General features: G+C 37.5%; 1 protein-coding gene across 1 annotated transcript; it reads left to right on the plus strand.

Annotated features, from left to right (window-relative positions):
• The first annotated feature begins 1523 nt into the window (after positions 1-1523).
• Positions 1524-17661, plus strand: Rbpn-5 (Rab GTPase-binding effector protein rabaptin-5). Its single transcript, XM_090108519.1, has 15 exons — positions 1524-1715; positions 1784-1888; positions 3006-3143; positions 4562-4665; positions 6136-6219; positions 9356-9472; positions 10000-10063; positions 10809-10948; positions 11612-11844; positions 12229-12322; positions 12417-12592; positions 14326-14428; positions 14952-15068; positions 15644-15754; positions 16421-17661. Exons 1-15 carry the CDS (start codon positions 1673-1675, stop codon positions 16586-16588), a joined length of 1797 nt encoding a protein of 598 aa, XP_089964645.1. The 5' UTR covers positions 1524-1672; the 3' UTR covers positions 16589-17661.
• Positions 17662-18764: the final 1103 nt, after the last annotated feature.

The following is an 18764-nucleotide window of genomic DNA, read 5'->3' on the forward strand; positions in this document are numbered from 1 at the left end:
ATCTATCCTACCATAATATAGGTAGATATTCATGATAATAATTTTATGCTATATTATGTACTTAGTAGCAGACCGACCGGGACCGTCTGTTCATGCTATTAAACCTTAGCAGCCGTACAAATAAACGAGTTATAACATTTTATGAAAAGAATAAACTAAGAATAAGGAAAAACCATACAAATAAACACGTAATAAATCAAACCTAGCATAACTTCGTAATAAGTATTCATACTAATGCTATTTCGTCCTTATTCCGGCTACCACCCTAGTATAAGTCTGACATAACTGAGTTATAACGTATTTTTTAGTACATTGTGCTGTGTTTTACAAGTTTTAGAACCTATTTTCAATCTAAATTTGAGATAATAGCAATGAGAGTAATACGAGAAGTAGAAAAAGTTGAGCAAATTAATAATTTCATATCGTACCTATTGAAATGGAAAATTTTGTATGAAATGTCAAAATATACGAAATTATGAAAAACCCTTTTTGATATTTATAATGATTTATTTATTAACGACATGCGCCAAACCATACATACATAAAACACTTATTTCTAAACTTATCACAATAATATAAACTTTCGTTGACAATATAAATCTTCTAAGCTTGGAGTTGTATGTTTTGAGTACCAGTTATTTGGCAACTCTCTATCTCAAGGTGGGTTTATCTTCTGTTCTCCGGATATTGGATAGGGTTCTCTTTCATTTGCTTGCATATTTAATGATATATTTAAATTATTTCAAATAGATATTTAAAAAATAAATAAACAGAACATAGTATGATGAAACTTCACAATAAATTCGACGAAGTCAAAGTCAAACGAGCGTCAGCCGTCAAAATGACAGCACCAAGGTTTAACCGTAGACAATTTCAATGTTTTTCATAATTTTGTGAATGAATTGCGACGTTGCCGCTCCGCGCCTATTGCATAGCGTGAGCATAGTTACATCGACGTTATTACAAATTTATTTGTAAGAAATTATGACATCCTTATTCTTTATTTATTCTTATCATATCTATGCATTGCATAAGGTTTGAATAAGCAAGTTTTTATTTGTACGGCTGCTAATCATTAAGTAACTTAATGATCTAAGTATTAAACAACATCTTTAAAAAAATATTATGGTGGTAAATCACAACTACGTAGTTATTATGAGCCTTATTATGAGCCATAGAAACTTTGACCACCTTTGACTGTCTGATATATTTTCATTATAATAGAAACCACTGAACCAAATATAGTAAAAATTATAGTTTGGATGTTATAAAAGAGACACTATATACCTTGATTGGAGTAAAATCAAGGATGGATTGGTATGGATGGATGGCACGCAACAAAGTGAATTAAATGAAAGCAACGGGCATAAATTTAGGAGGGAATAAAATTAGTAGTATAAACAATAACATCACAAAATATAGTCGTAATCACAGATCGTAATCCAAATTTCTATAAAATTTCTGTACCTTAGCATATGATAGATGTCACTGGTAACATTGACATTGACACGCTGCAAACGTCATTTGTCAAAATTAATTGGTAATTCGGTGATCACGGCTGGGCTGATCTCAATGTATTGTTATTATTCTCTATCTATTTAGAATAGCACTAAAATTATGCTCATTATTTTCAATTTAAGCTTAGTATAGTGATATATTTAAATAGGCAGTTATGAATGAATCGTCGACGATGTCCGGCGAGCCAGCGACGAAAGGTGTGTTTTGTATTATTGCCTAATCGTGTTCATGCCTGCAGGAAATTGAGAAAAGTTTCTGTTTCAAGTGGAGGGTGAAAGCGGAGGACCAGTAGACCAATCGAAGCGGGATCTGGAAGAGGAATTTAATATGCAAAGAGCGAAAATGAAAGAGTTGTTCTTACAAAAGGAAGGTTCGTAAAGCTCGATGTGTGTTGTTATTTGACTTTGAAGGCTTTGTATTTACATAAAGATTTTTAATTTAGTTTCTGCGAATAACAAATAATCCGAGGTCGTGGGTACTAAAATATAGCCAGTGACTTGATATAAAAATAAAACGCATGTTATTCCTATTATCACATTATAATAAGTTGGCAATTTTAATTTAATATACCTAAATCGCCTCGTGAATAATAATATTGAATACTAGCGGTCCGCCCCGGCTTCGCCCGTGGTACATGTTTACGTTTTCTCTACATTAAAACCATCCTCGTACTTCAAGGAATATAATAAAAAAAGAATTATCGAAATTGGTTCAGCCGTTCTTGAGTTATGCGCTTACCAACACATTTTGCGATTCATTTTTATATATAAGATTCATACTAAAGATAACAAGTCAACACCTAATCTGTTAAATTCTTAATGCTCTAAATTTTAATATAATTAATGTTCTGGTATTCTATATCTAAAAACTAAAAATGGTTTAATTTATTCAGGCTTTTCAATTTTATCTTTAAAAACCCAATGTTTTACCTGAAATTTACCTTTTTATAATTACTTGTGTTTATCAAACAACTAGCTGTGCCCTGCGTTGCTTGGCTCCTGTTGGTCTTAGCGTGATGATATATAGGCTATAGCCTTCCTCCATAAATGGGCTATCTATAACCAAAAGAATTTTTCAAATCGGACCAGTAGTTCCTGAGATTAGCGCGTTTAAACAAACAAACAAACAAACTCTTCAGCTTTATAATATTAGTATATATAAGTATATGGCATGTCATATTATCACAGGGCTTTTCTATAATTGTTAAAATGCAATATAATATATTATTTGAATTAGGGCTGATTTTTCAATGCTTGAATAAAACTTATCCGTCCAATAAAGTTTTACACGATAATATTAAAATGTCACGTAAACTGTCAAATACGGGCAATTAGAATATGTTTTTAAAATGGTAGTTTTATACATTATTCAACGAATAAGTTTTAACCAAGGATTGAAAAATCAGCCCTTAAACTAATAAAACTGTGTCCCACTTACAATTACATTATTTTACCTTTTAAATAGTTTTAGCGTTATAATTCTTCCAGATGATCTCAGAAAGCTCCGTTTAGAGAAGGAGCAGCTGGACTCTGAAGTGCTGGGTCTTCGGGCGGAGCTGCAGCAGCTGCAGACGCTCAGTGAGAACCAGAAGTCGGAAATACAGAGCTTGCAGATGTTAGTTAGTGGTAAGTTAATATATTTTAATTGTAAAAAATACTACTACAATGTTTTGAGTATGTTGTATTATAAGAAATTGCACGTGAGGCTAGGTTAAATATAAATTTGAATGTAATGAGAATGTACTGCAATTCTACACAACTGCCTAATTGATACAGGTAGTTGATAACAAATCGCAGTTAGTCAACGACTATTAACAAAGTGAGGGTAGTTGGGTTGAACGTTGTATAAACAACGTCCGAGCCCCTAGGCACGATTCGTACGAATGCACCACGATTCAATGGAAAGCGGCTTTTTATAGTATTCGACAGTTAAGCATGTTCAGACATGAAATAATGACAACTACATTGACAACTATTCATCCACAAAAATATTAAATGAAAAGTTACGTCTAACAGTATTATATTATGCAGTAGAAGTATTTCATACTTGCTTTCTATTTATTGTACCTTCAGTGTCAAACTTACTGACGAGACATTTTTTTTAATTTTGAAAATTATTGTTTTAACACACTATAAAATTTTACAAAAACACTGACAATATATACTTTTTCAATGGACGTATATCACAATCTTTCTTCACACATTGTTAATCATTACTTAATTGTACAAGAAACAATTATAAATTAAAAATTTATCACTAACACACATCTTAATATAAATCGGCCTCAGGGGAAGGGGCCGTGGGTTATGTCGGATTCCTACCGACCAACCGTCAAGCCGCATCAACGACAGGGCCAGGGGTATAGGTAGAATTCATCCGTGACCTGTCGCTGGGCCCAAACAAGATATATAAATAGAACCTACACTATGCCCACAACATATAACACTAAACATGAAACAATAAATCTGTCGTTGATTTGGTCCTAATTAACATTCTGTTATCAGTAATATAAAATTAACAAGTTAGCACTTTTTCCTCTCAGTTTTTAAAACCTTTTTGTTGTGATTAGTTTGTAATAATGTTACCAACGTTTTGCTGGTGGGGTCCACAAGGTACATATTTTGTATTATATTTAAAATTTAAAATACTTTTAAATGAGTTTCTTGCAAGTTTACTGATTTACATACATTTATAATATTTAAGAGGGATTGGGATTTATTATCATATGGATATTTGATAAAGTTTCAATTTTTTATAATATTTGTATAGATTGATTAACTTGTATAAATAACGTTCACATTCCTCAGAAACATAAGCAACCTCTTTCTCTTGTATAGGACAGAACTCATACTAATTTAAGCATGTGACGGTGAACCTTCGTTGTATAAAAATATGTTTCAAATTTGAATAAAACAGAAGTATATCAATATCATAAATATAAAGTATATCCATATTTGAACAGCAGCTATGTAGCAAAACATTAGTTTTACCTTTTTACCCCATTATGTACCTTATTGCCATACAAATAAAGTCGACTTTTCAGAAACAATAGAAGCCTCGTCCTCCAGTATAGAGGAGGTCCGGCGCCTGCGCAACAAGAACCTTGAATTGGAACAACAACTCGCGCAACTCAGATCTCAGCAGCAGGTACGATTGAGAGGCATGACAAGCGACTTGTGTGCAATGCTTGAGTGAATTTTTTGAAATTTTTTGTTATTTTTTGTGAAAAAATGTTTTGAAAATTGCACTGTGTGTACACTTCAGTACGTAACTTACGTATGTAAAATATCAATGTAATAAAAATGTACCAATTAATAAAATATAGATAACAATATAAGTTAAAAATGTCACTAAGTTTGTAAATGTTTCGGTATAAGTATAATTCGCGTTTTAATACATTAAAAATATTTCCCGTAAAAAGTTCCTAGTTATCAGCACAATGTGTGATGTCTAAGTAGGTCTCCGTTTATTATCTCTCGTAGTCATTGATATTCAAGACAACTTTACAAATTTACACCACTTATCATTTAGGCAATTTACGAACTAAAAACAGCCTTTGTAAATATCTAGAGAATTTTTAATATGGACTTATTTCATCTTTTTTTCTTCATTTTTTTTAGGTTCTATAAACAAAAATATAGGACAAAGAATAACTTGAAGACTTTCTTAAATACGTTCCATTAAATCTAACACGTGTTTTTTTTATTAAATGCAATTTTCAATGCTTTGTCTTATAACAATAACTAATTTTAGCAGCAATAACACAAGCTATGTATTTTTCAAAAGATGAATTAAAAAAAAACTAAACGTAAAACCATCCTAACGCTTATCTACTATCACTTAGCCCTTAACTGCATAATGTAAAACTATTCAAATTCGTAAAAACCTAAACTTACTTTCCATACACAGTAAAGTGTGGTGTTTTATTTGACTATGTTTCAATATGTTGCATTTGCTGAGCGTATGTGTTTTATGTGAATGCGGGATATATCGTTTTGTGGGATTACTGCCAATTATTTTACAATTTGAATATCTTTATTGGAGTTGTTATGTGTTGTAGGTTCTTTTCATTACCTTTAATTAGAATCAGATCAATTTTTATTTGGATATCTAGGCCGAAATGGTAAACATTTTTAACAATAATTTTGACAAAAGTTTTGTCACTGAAGAAGGTCTATAAAATTTTTTACCAATCGAAAAGCTTACAATTTTATTGATAAAATAAAACATCGGTTTTAAATGTTTTACTTCTGATTTCTGACATACGTGTCAAACAGTGAAGAAGTTGTACTTCTGCCTTTATTTGTGTTGTCACGTTTAAAAAGCTCCACTTGTACCATTTAAAAACAAAAGTATAGTATTAAGTATGTATCTACTATGGCTAGCAGCTCCCCACTCGGTGACCGTTAAATAGCACTTTTAACATTGATTATCAGTAAAGTTAACAAAAAGGTAGTTCCCACAATGCCTACCGGCTCCCCACTACTCGACCGTTAAATACTTCTAACATTGAATATCAGTAAAGTTTAAAACAAAAGTATCGTATAAACAATGTCCACCGGCTCCCCGCTCGGTATATCCCGTACCTTCTCCCGGGTAAGTTGTCGCGTGTGGCAGGAGGTGTCGCTCGCGCCGGCGACGCTCGTGCGCACGCTGGCGCGGAAACTCGGCGCTGACACCGAGGACACGCCCACTAGGAAGGTAGGTGTAGATATTTAGAACTAAGCCTTTTCTAGTGTTTGGTTTTACGCGAGTATTCATTTAGAAATTTAACGGTATTTAAACGCCATTTATTCATATTATTTTCTAGACGTTTCGCACACTGCAGAAGAATAAATCGCGTTTAATAGCTTTAATTTCCGAATTAGCCTTTTTTCACACATGATAATTGACATTTTGATTGAGGTATAGTTTCAACTTTCAGTATAAAAAAAGAAAAAAAAAATCCCCACCTGATTGAGAGTTTGAGATTTTGTTTATAGTATAGTTTGAGGTTTTTAAAGAAATAAAGAAACCATTTATTCCCACACAAACACAACATTATCCATACTAATATTATAAATGCGAAAGTAACTCTGTCTGTCTGTCTGTTACTCAATCACGCCTTAACTACTGAACCAATTTGCATGAAATTTGGTATAGAGATATTTTGATACCCGAGAAAGGACATAGGCCACTTTTTATTGCGAAATATGTACAATAATATTATGTAGTAGTTAATAATATCAAATCTTTTTTATTTCTTACTTTTCCGTTTTTGAAGTCGGTTGTTTTTAACGCAGTTATTTTTATTTAATACTTTTTAGTGTATTTTTCAACACGAATCAAACGAGCCCAAACTCGATAAAGTTGAGTCAATATATTACTGAGTTCCTATGGCCACCTTCCGATTCCATCATCAAATATCAGCTTCATGTCATGATAATGTTTCATCGCTATCAAATATACATACGTATACAAAATTTCAGCTCAATCGGTTACCGGGAAGTGAATCAAAGTTACTTGCTACATATCAACTTAGTCATCGAGTACAGACAAAAATGCTCATAAAATAAAAACTACTGGGCCTATCCGAAAAAACATACGGTGTACGGTGTACATACATAAAAAAAAATATACCGGCCGAATTGATAACCGCATAAAATCGCATGGAGAGCTTAATTTTCATTAAAGGCTCTAATTGCACGGAAAGCTAAATTTTCACAAAAAAGCTCTAATCGCACGGAGAGCTTAATTTTCACAAAAAACTCATCGCACGGAGAGCTTAATTTTCACAAAAAGCTTTAATCGCACGGAAAGCTTAATTTTCACAAAAAGCTTTAATCGCACGGAGAGCTTAATTTTCGCAAAAAGCTCTAATCGCACGGAAAGCTTAATTTTCACAAAAAGCTCTAATCGCACGGAGAGCTTAATTTTCGATAAAAGCTCTAATCGCACGGAAAGCTTAATTTTCACAAAAAGCTCTAATCGCACGGAGAGCTTAATTTTCACAAAAAAGCTCTAATCGCATGGAGAGCTTAATTTTCATAAACAGCTCTAATCGCACGAAAAGCTTTATATTCACAAAAAGCTCTATTCGCACGGAAAGCTTAATTTTCACAAAAAAGCTCTAATCGCATGGAGAGCTTAATTTTCACAAAAAGCTCTAATCACACGGAAAGCTTAATTTTCACAAGAAGCTCTAATCACACAGAGAGCTTAATTTTCACAAAAAGCTCTAATCGCATGGAGAGCTTAATTTTCACAAAAAGCTCTAATCGTACGGAGGCTTAATTTTCAAAAAAGCTATAATCGCACGGAGAGCTTATTTTTCACAAAGAGCTCTAATCCCATGGAGAGCTTAATTTTCACAAAAAGCTCTAATCGCACGGAGAGCTTAATTTTCACAAAAACTCATCGCACGGAGAGCTTAATTTTCACAAAAAGCTCTCATCGCACGGAGAGCTTAATTTTCACAAAAAGCTAATCGCACGGAAAGCTTAATTTTCACAAAAAGCTCTAATTTCACGGAGAGCTTTATTTTCACAAAAAGCTCTAAACGCATGGAGAGCTTAATTTTCACAAAAAGCTCTAATCGCACGGAGAGCTTAATTTTCACAAAAAGCTCATATCGCACGGAAAGCTTAATATTCACTAATAAAAATAACTGCGTTAAAAACAACCGACTTCAAAAACGGAAAAGTAAGAAATAAAAAAGATTTGACATTATTATTTACTACATATTATTTATATGTGCTATTTATTAAAAAGGTTTGATGTCGGTGCACGGGCTTAATACTAAGTGCATAATGTTCGGCACCAACTTCAAACCTATTTAATAAATAGTACATCCATACTAATATTATAAATGCGAAAGTAACTTTCAACGGTAAACGGTCCGTGGAAATGCAGTATTGTAGAATCAAAATACTAAACACAAAATTATTGTGGTTCCTCTGAAACAACCTGAACTCTATGACGTTTTTTTCTACATTCACACCGTATATTCCTGTATTATCTTATGTATAAATCTCGTGTCACAATGATTGTCCTCAATGGACTCCTAAACCACTTAACCGATTATGTATAATAAAATTCGCACACCATGAGCAGTTCGATCCAACTTGAGAGATAGGATATTTTAAACATGTAGGTACCACGGGCGAAGCCGGGGCGGACCACTAGTAATTTATAAGTATTTAATACAATGGTAATACAAAAAATACACTAGACACGTTTAATTAAATTTTGACCAACAAGCTTTACTATAATTTTCAGTTAGTTTTGCATGTTTTTTCGTTATAGCATCACAACGCTTTTGTCTTTAACTTTTAAGAAAATAACTGCTAAGTCTAGTTCACATAGTCCTAATCATGACTTATAAGTGGCTTGGAGTTCATCCAGTACCCTTGCAAGTTGCAACGTTGTATAATTTCATAATTTGTTTTTAATCATTCATCTACCCTCATCATAATAAGTAATTTAAGCTTTTCTAGATTCTTTATTTTGATTCAGATTGCATTTAATTATGCACCCTCAAAATACCAATTTCCATCTCTGCCAATAATCAGTTTTTCAGACTAAATAATTTAATTTCTCCATTTACCCCTTTTTTATAGTGGGGAAATCTTCCAAAGATACCCACAGCCCCCGGGGAAGGAGCCGTGGGTTTTGTCGGATTCTGACCGACTAAAACCCCACTGTGTTCCATCGAGCTTTAATGATGGGGCTGCGGGTATTGGTTGGAATTCTTCCGTGACCTTTCCATTTACCCCTGTTATTCATCATTCATCTTTCTAAGGGTGGGATGCCAGACTAATTTACAACGAAATAAAAATTAAATTTGTTTTATAATTAGGTGCAAAACGTGGAAGATGGCGAACTGGTCCGATCAATCATACAGCCTATGGAAATGGAGATTGGTGCTCTAAAGAATAAACTCAGAGAAACTGATGCGAGGTTGCAAGAAGCTCTGGTATGTAAATACATAAAAATAAGGGTTTGAATACTGTTTTAATTGATATTTTAATAATGTATGAGTTAATTATTACACGCTTTATATTAGCTTCACCTGTATGTTTGTATGTTTGTAACCGACTTCTTTGGGCGCGATTTTGACCCACTTTAAACGGCCAGATTTCGTTCAAACTTTGCAGATTTATTGAGGACCGATGACAATACACTAATTTGATAAAACTATTCCATTTTTTAGTTCGGTTTCTATAAAAAGCGTGTTTTTTAGTTTTTTTTAACTATTTTTATTCCTTGATAACTTAAATAATTTATTTTTGGATCACATACATTCATTTCTCTCTTTTGTTATCTCATTTAATAATATTTGTAGTAAACTTTAGACTTTTTATTATTTTGCCACGGTATTTTTCTTTGAGGCTTAATATTTAGAAACGAAATTGTAGTTATTTAACATTAACAGCATAATAAATTGAAATATAGTAACTCATCGGAAATGGTTTCACAGAAGTTTATTTGTAAATATTTCAGAAGTCAGCGGCTAATACGACTGTCGTCACAAGCAATACGACTGGAGATGCTAAAACAGATTTAGGTAAGTTTTTCGTCAGAATGTTTATTTATTACGGACTATGATAAAATTTTAGGCTAATAACCCTTTGAATTTAAATGTGTGAAAAAAAATCTATTAGCGTGGTACATTGACACGCACTACCAACCCAAAGCGATTATAACATTTCTACGCAAGATGCTGTATGTTGCGTGTCAACGTATCTTCGCGCGTACTTGCGTTTTGTGGATTCACGTCAGCTTTTACTACTTTCATTCATCGCCGTTCGTCCAAAAACGCGTTACTGCGGGATATCTTGCGTCTTTATCCCAAAGATGAGTGTGTGCGCATATTTTTCCGCTTGTATGCGAGTGATTTGAACGAGCGGGCTTTAATGCACTCACCTCGTGTCAATGTGCGCGTTTGCCACACAATGGAGATTCAAATAACGTCTGAAGCCCCTCATCTCTACGTTGGAGATTTACTTTTTAAAATCTCTACGCAAAATTGGAGCTTTTTTTAACGTTTATATTGTACTAGCGGTTCGTCCCGGCTTCGCCCGTGGTACATATTTCGCAATAAAGGGTAGCCTATGTTCTTTCTCAGGGTCTGAAGATTATCTGTGCCAAATTTCATCAAAATCGGTCCAGTAGTTTATGCGTGAAAACCATACATACATACAAATTTTTCCTCTTTATAATATTAGTATAGAAGTATAGATAGAATGTCAGCATCTTCTTGTGTTTATTTGTTAAAAATACACTTTTATATGTATATTGGTTTAAAACAGCAGCAGCGGAGAGCCAGCAAGCAGCAAGCAGCAGCGGGTGCGACATGTGCGCGAACTACGAGCGGCAGCTGGTGGCCGAGCAGGCGCGAGCGCACGCGGCTGCAGAGCGGGCTGCACGAGCGGAGCAGGCGCTCAGGCTGGTGGGGACATAAAAAAATTAAAAAAAAAGACGGGTTGCACTCCGGGAGTGCCGGCAGAAGTGAAAACTTGATTATTAACGTTCAGCATGTTTGATATTTTGGAATGGTATCCGTCTTACGCATGGAATATAAGGGCTAAAAAAAAAAAAATCCGTCTTACGCTTTTTCGATCAGGTCACGTCACGTGTCCTGACGCGAGTTAAAGATTTTATATCCATTACAGAAAAAGTGCTCAACGCCGCTAAAGAAGTTTTCACTTCAAAAAAATTGTAAAAAAGGAGCGTGTGTGAAACTTCTTTGGCACGAAAGAAGTTTCATCAAAAGAAAAATATATCACAATCGTCGCTTTAATCCATGACGTGACGGTATTGCCATGACGCGACGTTATTGCCATGACGCGATCTTGAAATTTTACTCTTAACGCGCCTAAAGAAGTTTCACTTAAAATAAGTGTGTGAAAAAATTATTATCATGAGACGGATCATTTAAACCCGCATTCTTCTCGTCACTATGTCCAAGGAAAGGTGATTGATATATTCTTTTTAAACACTCCAAGCAGAACTTACTTCAAACCAAATGAATTTCAATTCAATCTTTGTCTTTATTCTAGAAAAGTTATTTTATCATTATAAATACTAATAACTACTCTCCACTCTCATCCAGGCAACAGAAGAACTAGAAGGGGTCCGTTCCATCCACGACGAAACGATCCGAACTTGGCAAGCGGAAAGATCTGACAGCGGATCCCGAGTCACAGAACTTTCCAACGCGCTGAAAGAAGCTCACGAGCTGCTGCAGAACAGGTCTGCTGCTGCTGAAGAGGCTTCGCAGAGAGCATTGGAACAGGTCACCACATTGACTGTAGATCGGGAGACCCTGCAGAGGAAATTGGACAGGTCAGTTGGTGCAGCAAGTTAAGAGCCCTGGAACATATATTTCAGTGCCATGGAACAGGTTACTAAGTAAAAGAGCTGCTGTAGAACAGGTCTGCTGCTGCTGAAGAGGCTTCGCAGAGAGCATTGGAACAGGTCACTACCTTGACCGTGGATAGAGAAACCCTGCAGAGGAAATTGGACAGGTAATCCTTGGGCAAGAGGGAAGTTAGGGTCTTTAGGAGAAAGAATAAGTGTCCAAAGAAATGCTGCAGAAGAAATTGGGCTTCGAGTAAAGGTAAGTAAAGGTATGTTAGGGCTTTGGGAAATACACGGGGATAGGAGATAGTAATTCCAAGTTATATTCGTTTTTTAGTTGAAAGTCACTTGTTCTCTTTTGTGTTACAGTTTAGAGCGGGACAATGCGATGCTAATCGGCCAGTATACGAAAAAAGCGGCCGACATGCAGAACGAAATTATAAATCTACCTGATAACGCGATAGTAAGTAAAATATTCTTCCACTTTCACTTTCACTTGACTGAATAAACTTTGGGATAATTGTACTGTTTATTACAAATTAAACGTTTTTTTGAAGGAGTTACAAGAACAGTGCCTGCAGCTGCGCGAACAGCTGATCTTCTGCCAGCTCGGGCGCGAAGAAGCAGCAGCAAGTGAACAGGAGCTGCGGAACCAGCTGCTCTCGCACGGAGCGCTGCTTCACCAGCAGGAGGCTGCTCTGGCCAGCAGCAGCACCGAGCTCCGGGAGTGCAGGTGACCTGCAGCTGGATACTTACTGTTGCAGCAGCTGCAAGTGAACAGGAGCTGCGGAACCAGCTGCTCTCGCACGGAGCGCTGCTTCACCAGCAGGAGGCTGCTCTGGCCAGCAGCAGCACCGAGCTCCGGGAGTGCAGGTGACCTGCAGCTGGATACTTACTGTTGCAGCAGCTGCAAGTGAACAGGAGCTGCGGAACCAGCTGCTCTCGCACGGAGCGCTGCTTCACCAGCAGGAGGCTGCTCTGGCCAGCAGCAGCACCGAGCTCCGGGAGTGCAGGTGACCTGCAGCTGGATACTTACTGTTGCAGCAGCTGCAAGTGAACAGGAGCTGCGGAACCAGCTGCTCTCGCACGGAGCGCTGCTTCACCAGCAGGAGGCTGCTCTGGCCAGCAGCAGCACCGAGCTCCGGGAGTGCAGGTGACCTGCAGCTGGATACTTACTGTTGCAGCAGCTGCAAGTGAACAGGAGCTGCGGAACCAGCTGCTCTCGCACGGAGCGCTGCTTCACCAGCAGGAGGCTGCTCTGGCCAGCAGCAGCACCGAGCTCCGGGAGTGCAGGTGACCTGCAGCTGGATACTTACTGTTGCAGCAGCTGCAAGTGAACAGGAGCTGCGGAACCAGCTGCTCTCGCACGGAGCGCTGCTTCACCAGCAGGAGGCTGCTCTGGCCAGCAGCAGCACCGAGCTCCGGGAGTGCAGGTGACCTGCAGCTGGATACTTACTGTTGCAGCAGCTGCAAGTGAACAGGAGCTGCGGAACCAGCTGCTCTCGCACGGAGCGCTGCTTCACCAGCAGGAGGCTGCTCTGGCCAGCAGCAGCACCGAGCTCCGGGAGTGCAGGTGACCTGCAGCTGGATACTTACTGTTGCAGCAGCTGCAAGTGAACAGGAGCTGCGGAACCAGCTGCTCTCGCACGGAGCGCTGCTTCACCAGCAGGAGGCTGCTCTGGCCAGCAGCAGCACCGAGCTCCGGGAGTGCAGGTGACCTGCAGCTGGATACTTACTGTTGCAGCAGCTGCAAGTGAACAGGAGCTGCGGAACCAGCTGCTCTCGCACGGAGCGCTGCTTCACCAGCAGGAGGCTGCTCTGGCCAGCAGCAGCACCGAGCTCCGGGAGTGCAGGTGACCTGCAGCTGGATACTTACTGTTGCAGCAGCTGCAAGTGAACAGGAGCTGCGGAACCAGCTGCTCTCGCACGGAGCGCTGCTTCACCAGCAGGAGGCTGCTCTGGCCAGCAGCAGCACCGAGCTCCGGGAGTGCAGGTGACCTGCAGCTGGATACTTACTGTTGCAGCAGCTGCAAGTGAACAGGAGCTGCGGAACCAGCTGCTCTCGCACGGAGCGCTGCTTCACCAGCAGGAGGCTGCTCTGGCCAGCAGCAGCACCGAGCTCCGGGAGTGCAGGTGACCTGCAGCTGGATACTTACTGTTGCAGCAGCTGCAAGTGAACAGGAGCTGCGGAACCAGCTGCTCTCGCACGGAGCGCTGCTTCACCAGCAGGAGGCTGCTCTGGCCAGCAGCAGCACCGAGCTCCGGGAGTGCAGGTGACCTGCAGCTGGATACTTACTGTTGCAGCAGCTGCAAGTGAACAGGAGCTGCGGAACCAGCTGCTTTTTGAATTAATTTCTCATAAATAATAATGTCGTTCAAAATTCAAATAAAATATTTCTTCGAGATCAGCCGGATGTTAAAGATATCGTAAATTATTGGTTAAAATGTTGAATTTATTTCCTGCAGAGAGCAGTTAGACCGGTTACAAACGGAGCGAGAGCAAATGAAAGAATTGGCGGACAAGCTGCGAGCTTCCACTGATATGATCGAGCAGTTGTTAGAAGACAAGGTGAGTTAGAAAGAAAAAAGTGTGGTGTAATATATATTGTATTCTTAAAAATTTGCAATGTTAAGTAGCTTTATTTTATCTGTGAATAATATTCATTTGAAAAAATATCGTGCCTACGGACTTAAATAAAAAACAAAATAGGTCCCAGATGAGAACCTTGGGGAACACCCGAAATAATTAAAGTGGGATGCGATTTATAACAATATAACTTTTGTTTTTTCTGTTGTCATACCACAAGACATATGGCATTCATGGATTATTGTACATTCTTGAGTATCATTCTTTAATATTTTTAAGTAACAACGACTGATCCACAATATCCAACGCCTTATTAAAATCTTAACAAACAAAAGATAGCCTAATAAGTAATAACACGATAACAAGGAATGTACTGACTGACGCCGTAACCTTTATTCGCTACATAATAACGTTATAACTTCATTAAACATGTATTTTTGCACTTCTAGCGACATAATAATGTTGTAACTTCTTTATAAATATATTTTTCTTTTGACATAAACAGAAGCGTCTTGCCAGCGAAGTGGCGGAGACGCGCAACCGCGTGTCCATTTTACAGCTCGAGCTCGATAACAGCGAGAAGGTGCAGCAGGACTTCGTGCGACTCTCGCAGTCGCTGCAGGTACACACACACACACAAAATAAAAATAATCGATCATTATAAACTATATTACGACCGCGCCATACTTACAGATAAAACAATTCATTTTAACAGATTGCATATTTATTAAAATAATTTTATAACAAGTCAAAAAATAAATAAAACAAATTACCTCATCGATATAGCAGTTTCAAATATGCATAATATACAAAAAACAATATCTGAAAAAAATAGTAAATATAATGATATGAAAGATGTTGTACGAATTTAGAGACAAGTATAAAGTATACATTGTACAAATAGTTTTTTCTACTACCGGTGTTATTTCCAAACATGTAAAACAAAGTCAAAAACAAATTGATTTTGAAGAAGCCGTATTTATTCGACTAAAAAAAGCAGTAATAATTAACTTACTTACATGGAGAATAATAAGAAAATTCCTACAAATAGAAGAAAATGACAATACTTGACAGACAGACACATAAAATATAAATTACAAATGCTGAATTTACTTGGTTTCCGCCCGTAAATGTGGCTACAACCAGCATTTATGCTGAGGTATAAATACAAATAAAAACTCTTAAATATATAACCAGGTACAGCTACAACGCATCCGCGAGGCGGACACGGAAGTGCGGTGGCAGCACGACGAGGACGTCAACGAGTGTCCCTCGTGCCACGTGGCTCTGCCAAATAGCAAGAAGAAGGTAATTATACTTAAAATTTCAATATTTTTGTGCTAACTAATTAGTTTACAACTTGTAACAAGATCTTGGGTATAACATACATTCATTCATTCTTATCGTTCAATAATTGAATGAAATGAATGAATGAATGAAATGAAAAATTCTTTATTGCACACACATACAGGATTACAACAGAAGAGCGATAAAAGTTAAAATATGTACAGAGGGCGGTCTTATCGCTGTAAGCGATTTCTGCCAGACAACCCGCAAAACCATAAGGATAACATAATTTTATGGTGAAGGTGCAATTAGTTAATTAATGAATAATTGTACGTTTTTTTAAGGAACAGCAAATGATGCACTTTATCAAACGCCTTACTAAAATCTTAACAAACTAGAAATAGTTTTTAAACTAACAAAAAGCGGTCTCCGTGGCTAATGATTATGAATTATTTGAAATCGATTTGAATTAAACAAGTTTCCAAATTTTTATAGCTTTTCTTCATTGCCTCACCGTATTTTGAGTGTTTTTATTAGTCATAACACGAATTTCTCCTTGTTGATTTGTTATTTTATAAAATAACAACACATTGCGAGCTATTTTATCGCCTTTTGTTCGGTTCTGTCGGTTTCAGACATTTTTTAAAAATGCCAATTGCTCATTCGAGTGACGTTTGTTGTGTGCAGGTGCACTGCCGGCACTGCGGGCGCATCTTCTGCAGCGCGTGTGCGGGTCACAGCGTGGCGAGCGGGCCCCGCGGGGCGCCGGCACGCGTGTGTGCTGTGTGCCGCACGCTGCTGCAGCCCCACACCGCGCCCTACTTCAGCACCGCGCCCCCGCACTCGCCCGACTAGCGCCCCACCCGCGCGCGTGTGTGCTGTGTGCCGCACGCTGCTGCAGCCCCACACCGCGCCCTACTTCAGCACCGCGCCCCCGCACTCGCCCGACTAGCGCCCCACCCGCGCGCGTGTGTGCTGTGTGCCGCACGCTGCTGCAGCCCCACACCGCGCCCTACTTCAGCACCGCGCCCCCGCACTCGCCCGACTAGCGCCCTTAATTGTATCGCGCCCTAGGGCGAGCCCTAGACCTAGAGCGAGTTTTTGGGCAACAAAACACATTGCGGCTCCATACCCTGAACTCTTCACCAAACACGCGAAAATTCCGACCACAATGTAAATGTGGAATCCAGTGCGTTTAAAACTGGCATTTTGCACTCTATGTCAGGCCCATTTAAGTTCAAATTCCAAAATTATGAAGGGTCCGGTCAACACATCGCCATACTAGATCTTTTTCATCAGCATAAGTGATATTATTAAATGGCATTATCTATTAAAAACATTTTGCGGTGCACTCTGCTCCATATTCCTTGAACTGCAAATAAACGTCTTTACTGATAAAAAATTTCTCGATTTTCCCATCATATCACGATATTTTTTCCAATAAATGTTTTTCTGATCGTCCAAACAAACGCTAATCTCATCCATCAAATTATAAGGTGTTCTAAAGGTAACTTCTATGATAGTGTAGTTCTTATTTATAGCTAAATGATACTGTGAGCGTCCACTGTGGTGCTGTGATGGAAACAAACGTATGTAAATTGTACAAATACGAGCATATAAATTGGTCAATTTTATTTATATAACGTATTTTGTTCGCAATGTGATGTTGCACTCGTTTTATGCAAACTATAAAAATATGAATAGAAAAGCTGTGTATTTTATTTCAATTTTACATTATAATTAATTTCTTACGTTTTTAAAACTACTGATGAAATTATTTGTGAAAACAGACGTTTATGAAAAATTAAATATGGTATAACATCTTTGCTCAGTCAGTGGACGGTCAATTAGATTGACTAGGTAAGCGGATATTTGTATATAGTTATACTTATGTAGATAGTTGTAATTAAATGCGTTATATTGTTAAATTGTTTAATTGAGAATGAAATGTATTTATTTATATTGTATTTCATTCGTATTCGATCCTTGGTATATTTTATGTTTGTATGAAAGAAATTGTCTATTAAAATGTTGCTTTTTTTATTTTGCGTCCCTTTTTTTCTGGCTCGCGCTGTATTTTTGATGTAAAGAGATATAAGTAAATATTGATGAGCTTGGTTGAGAAGTTTAATTTTGGGTTTAAGCAAAGAATATTAGCAGAAATAATAAAATCAAAGACTCAATATTCTGTTGAGTGTATTCGTGTTGATCACAAGAAAATGTTAATATTCAATTTAGCTTTATTCTGTTTTAAGCCCAAAATTAGACATTTGAAATTATAATTACATATTGATTCAAATGATATATTGCATTGACCAAGGGAGTTATGTGCTAATGTTAGTTTAGAATTGGATTGAGAACAATGTGCAGTGAACTGTCTCTAAATATGTAAATTCGATGAAATAAAATACGTTTTGTTATATTTCTGTTGTTATCATTTTTGTTCCCTATACATAATTGCTTGGTGACAATTCCTAAATTACATAATTTAGTTTGACTATATACAGTGTAGAAATATACATTCTAACAAACTGGTTTCGTCACATTGCCAATAAAATTTAATAAAATAATTATGATATAACAGCTTTTTACTGATAATGTTATCTATTTGATTTCGATTGATTGTATGGGCCACACTTCTCAAATTTAAATCACTATGTCAACAAAATTTAACGAAGTGCACTGCGGAAAAAATTCGCGCGTTTTGCTCAGTCGTGCAACGACTCTATTGAAAAAATCCGACGCTATTGAGGAAATCCATTCATTTTACACGGTTTTATTATATTCAGCTGTATGTTCGTAATAACCGGCTTGTTTGTCTGAAACCGACACCTTTTACCTTTAGACTCGATTTTGACCCACTTTAAATGGACAGATTTATTTCAAAATTTGTACACTAATCAATTCGATCGATCGATAAGAAAGAAATTATTTCATGTAATGAGTTTAGGGCCGGCGCAGATATAGCGAAGCGCAGCGCAGCGCATTCCCGCGAAACATGACTACCCGCCCTGGCACGCGGACGTGCGAG

This window comes from Colias eurytheme, chromosome 13 (genome assembly GCF_061535395.1).
Source record: "Colias eurytheme isolate Ceu_HAF_F1 chromosome 13, ilColEury1 Martin Lab GWU primary, whole genome shotgun sequence".
NCBI lineage: Eukaryota > Metazoa > Arthropoda > Insecta > Lepidoptera > Pieridae > Colias > Colias eurytheme.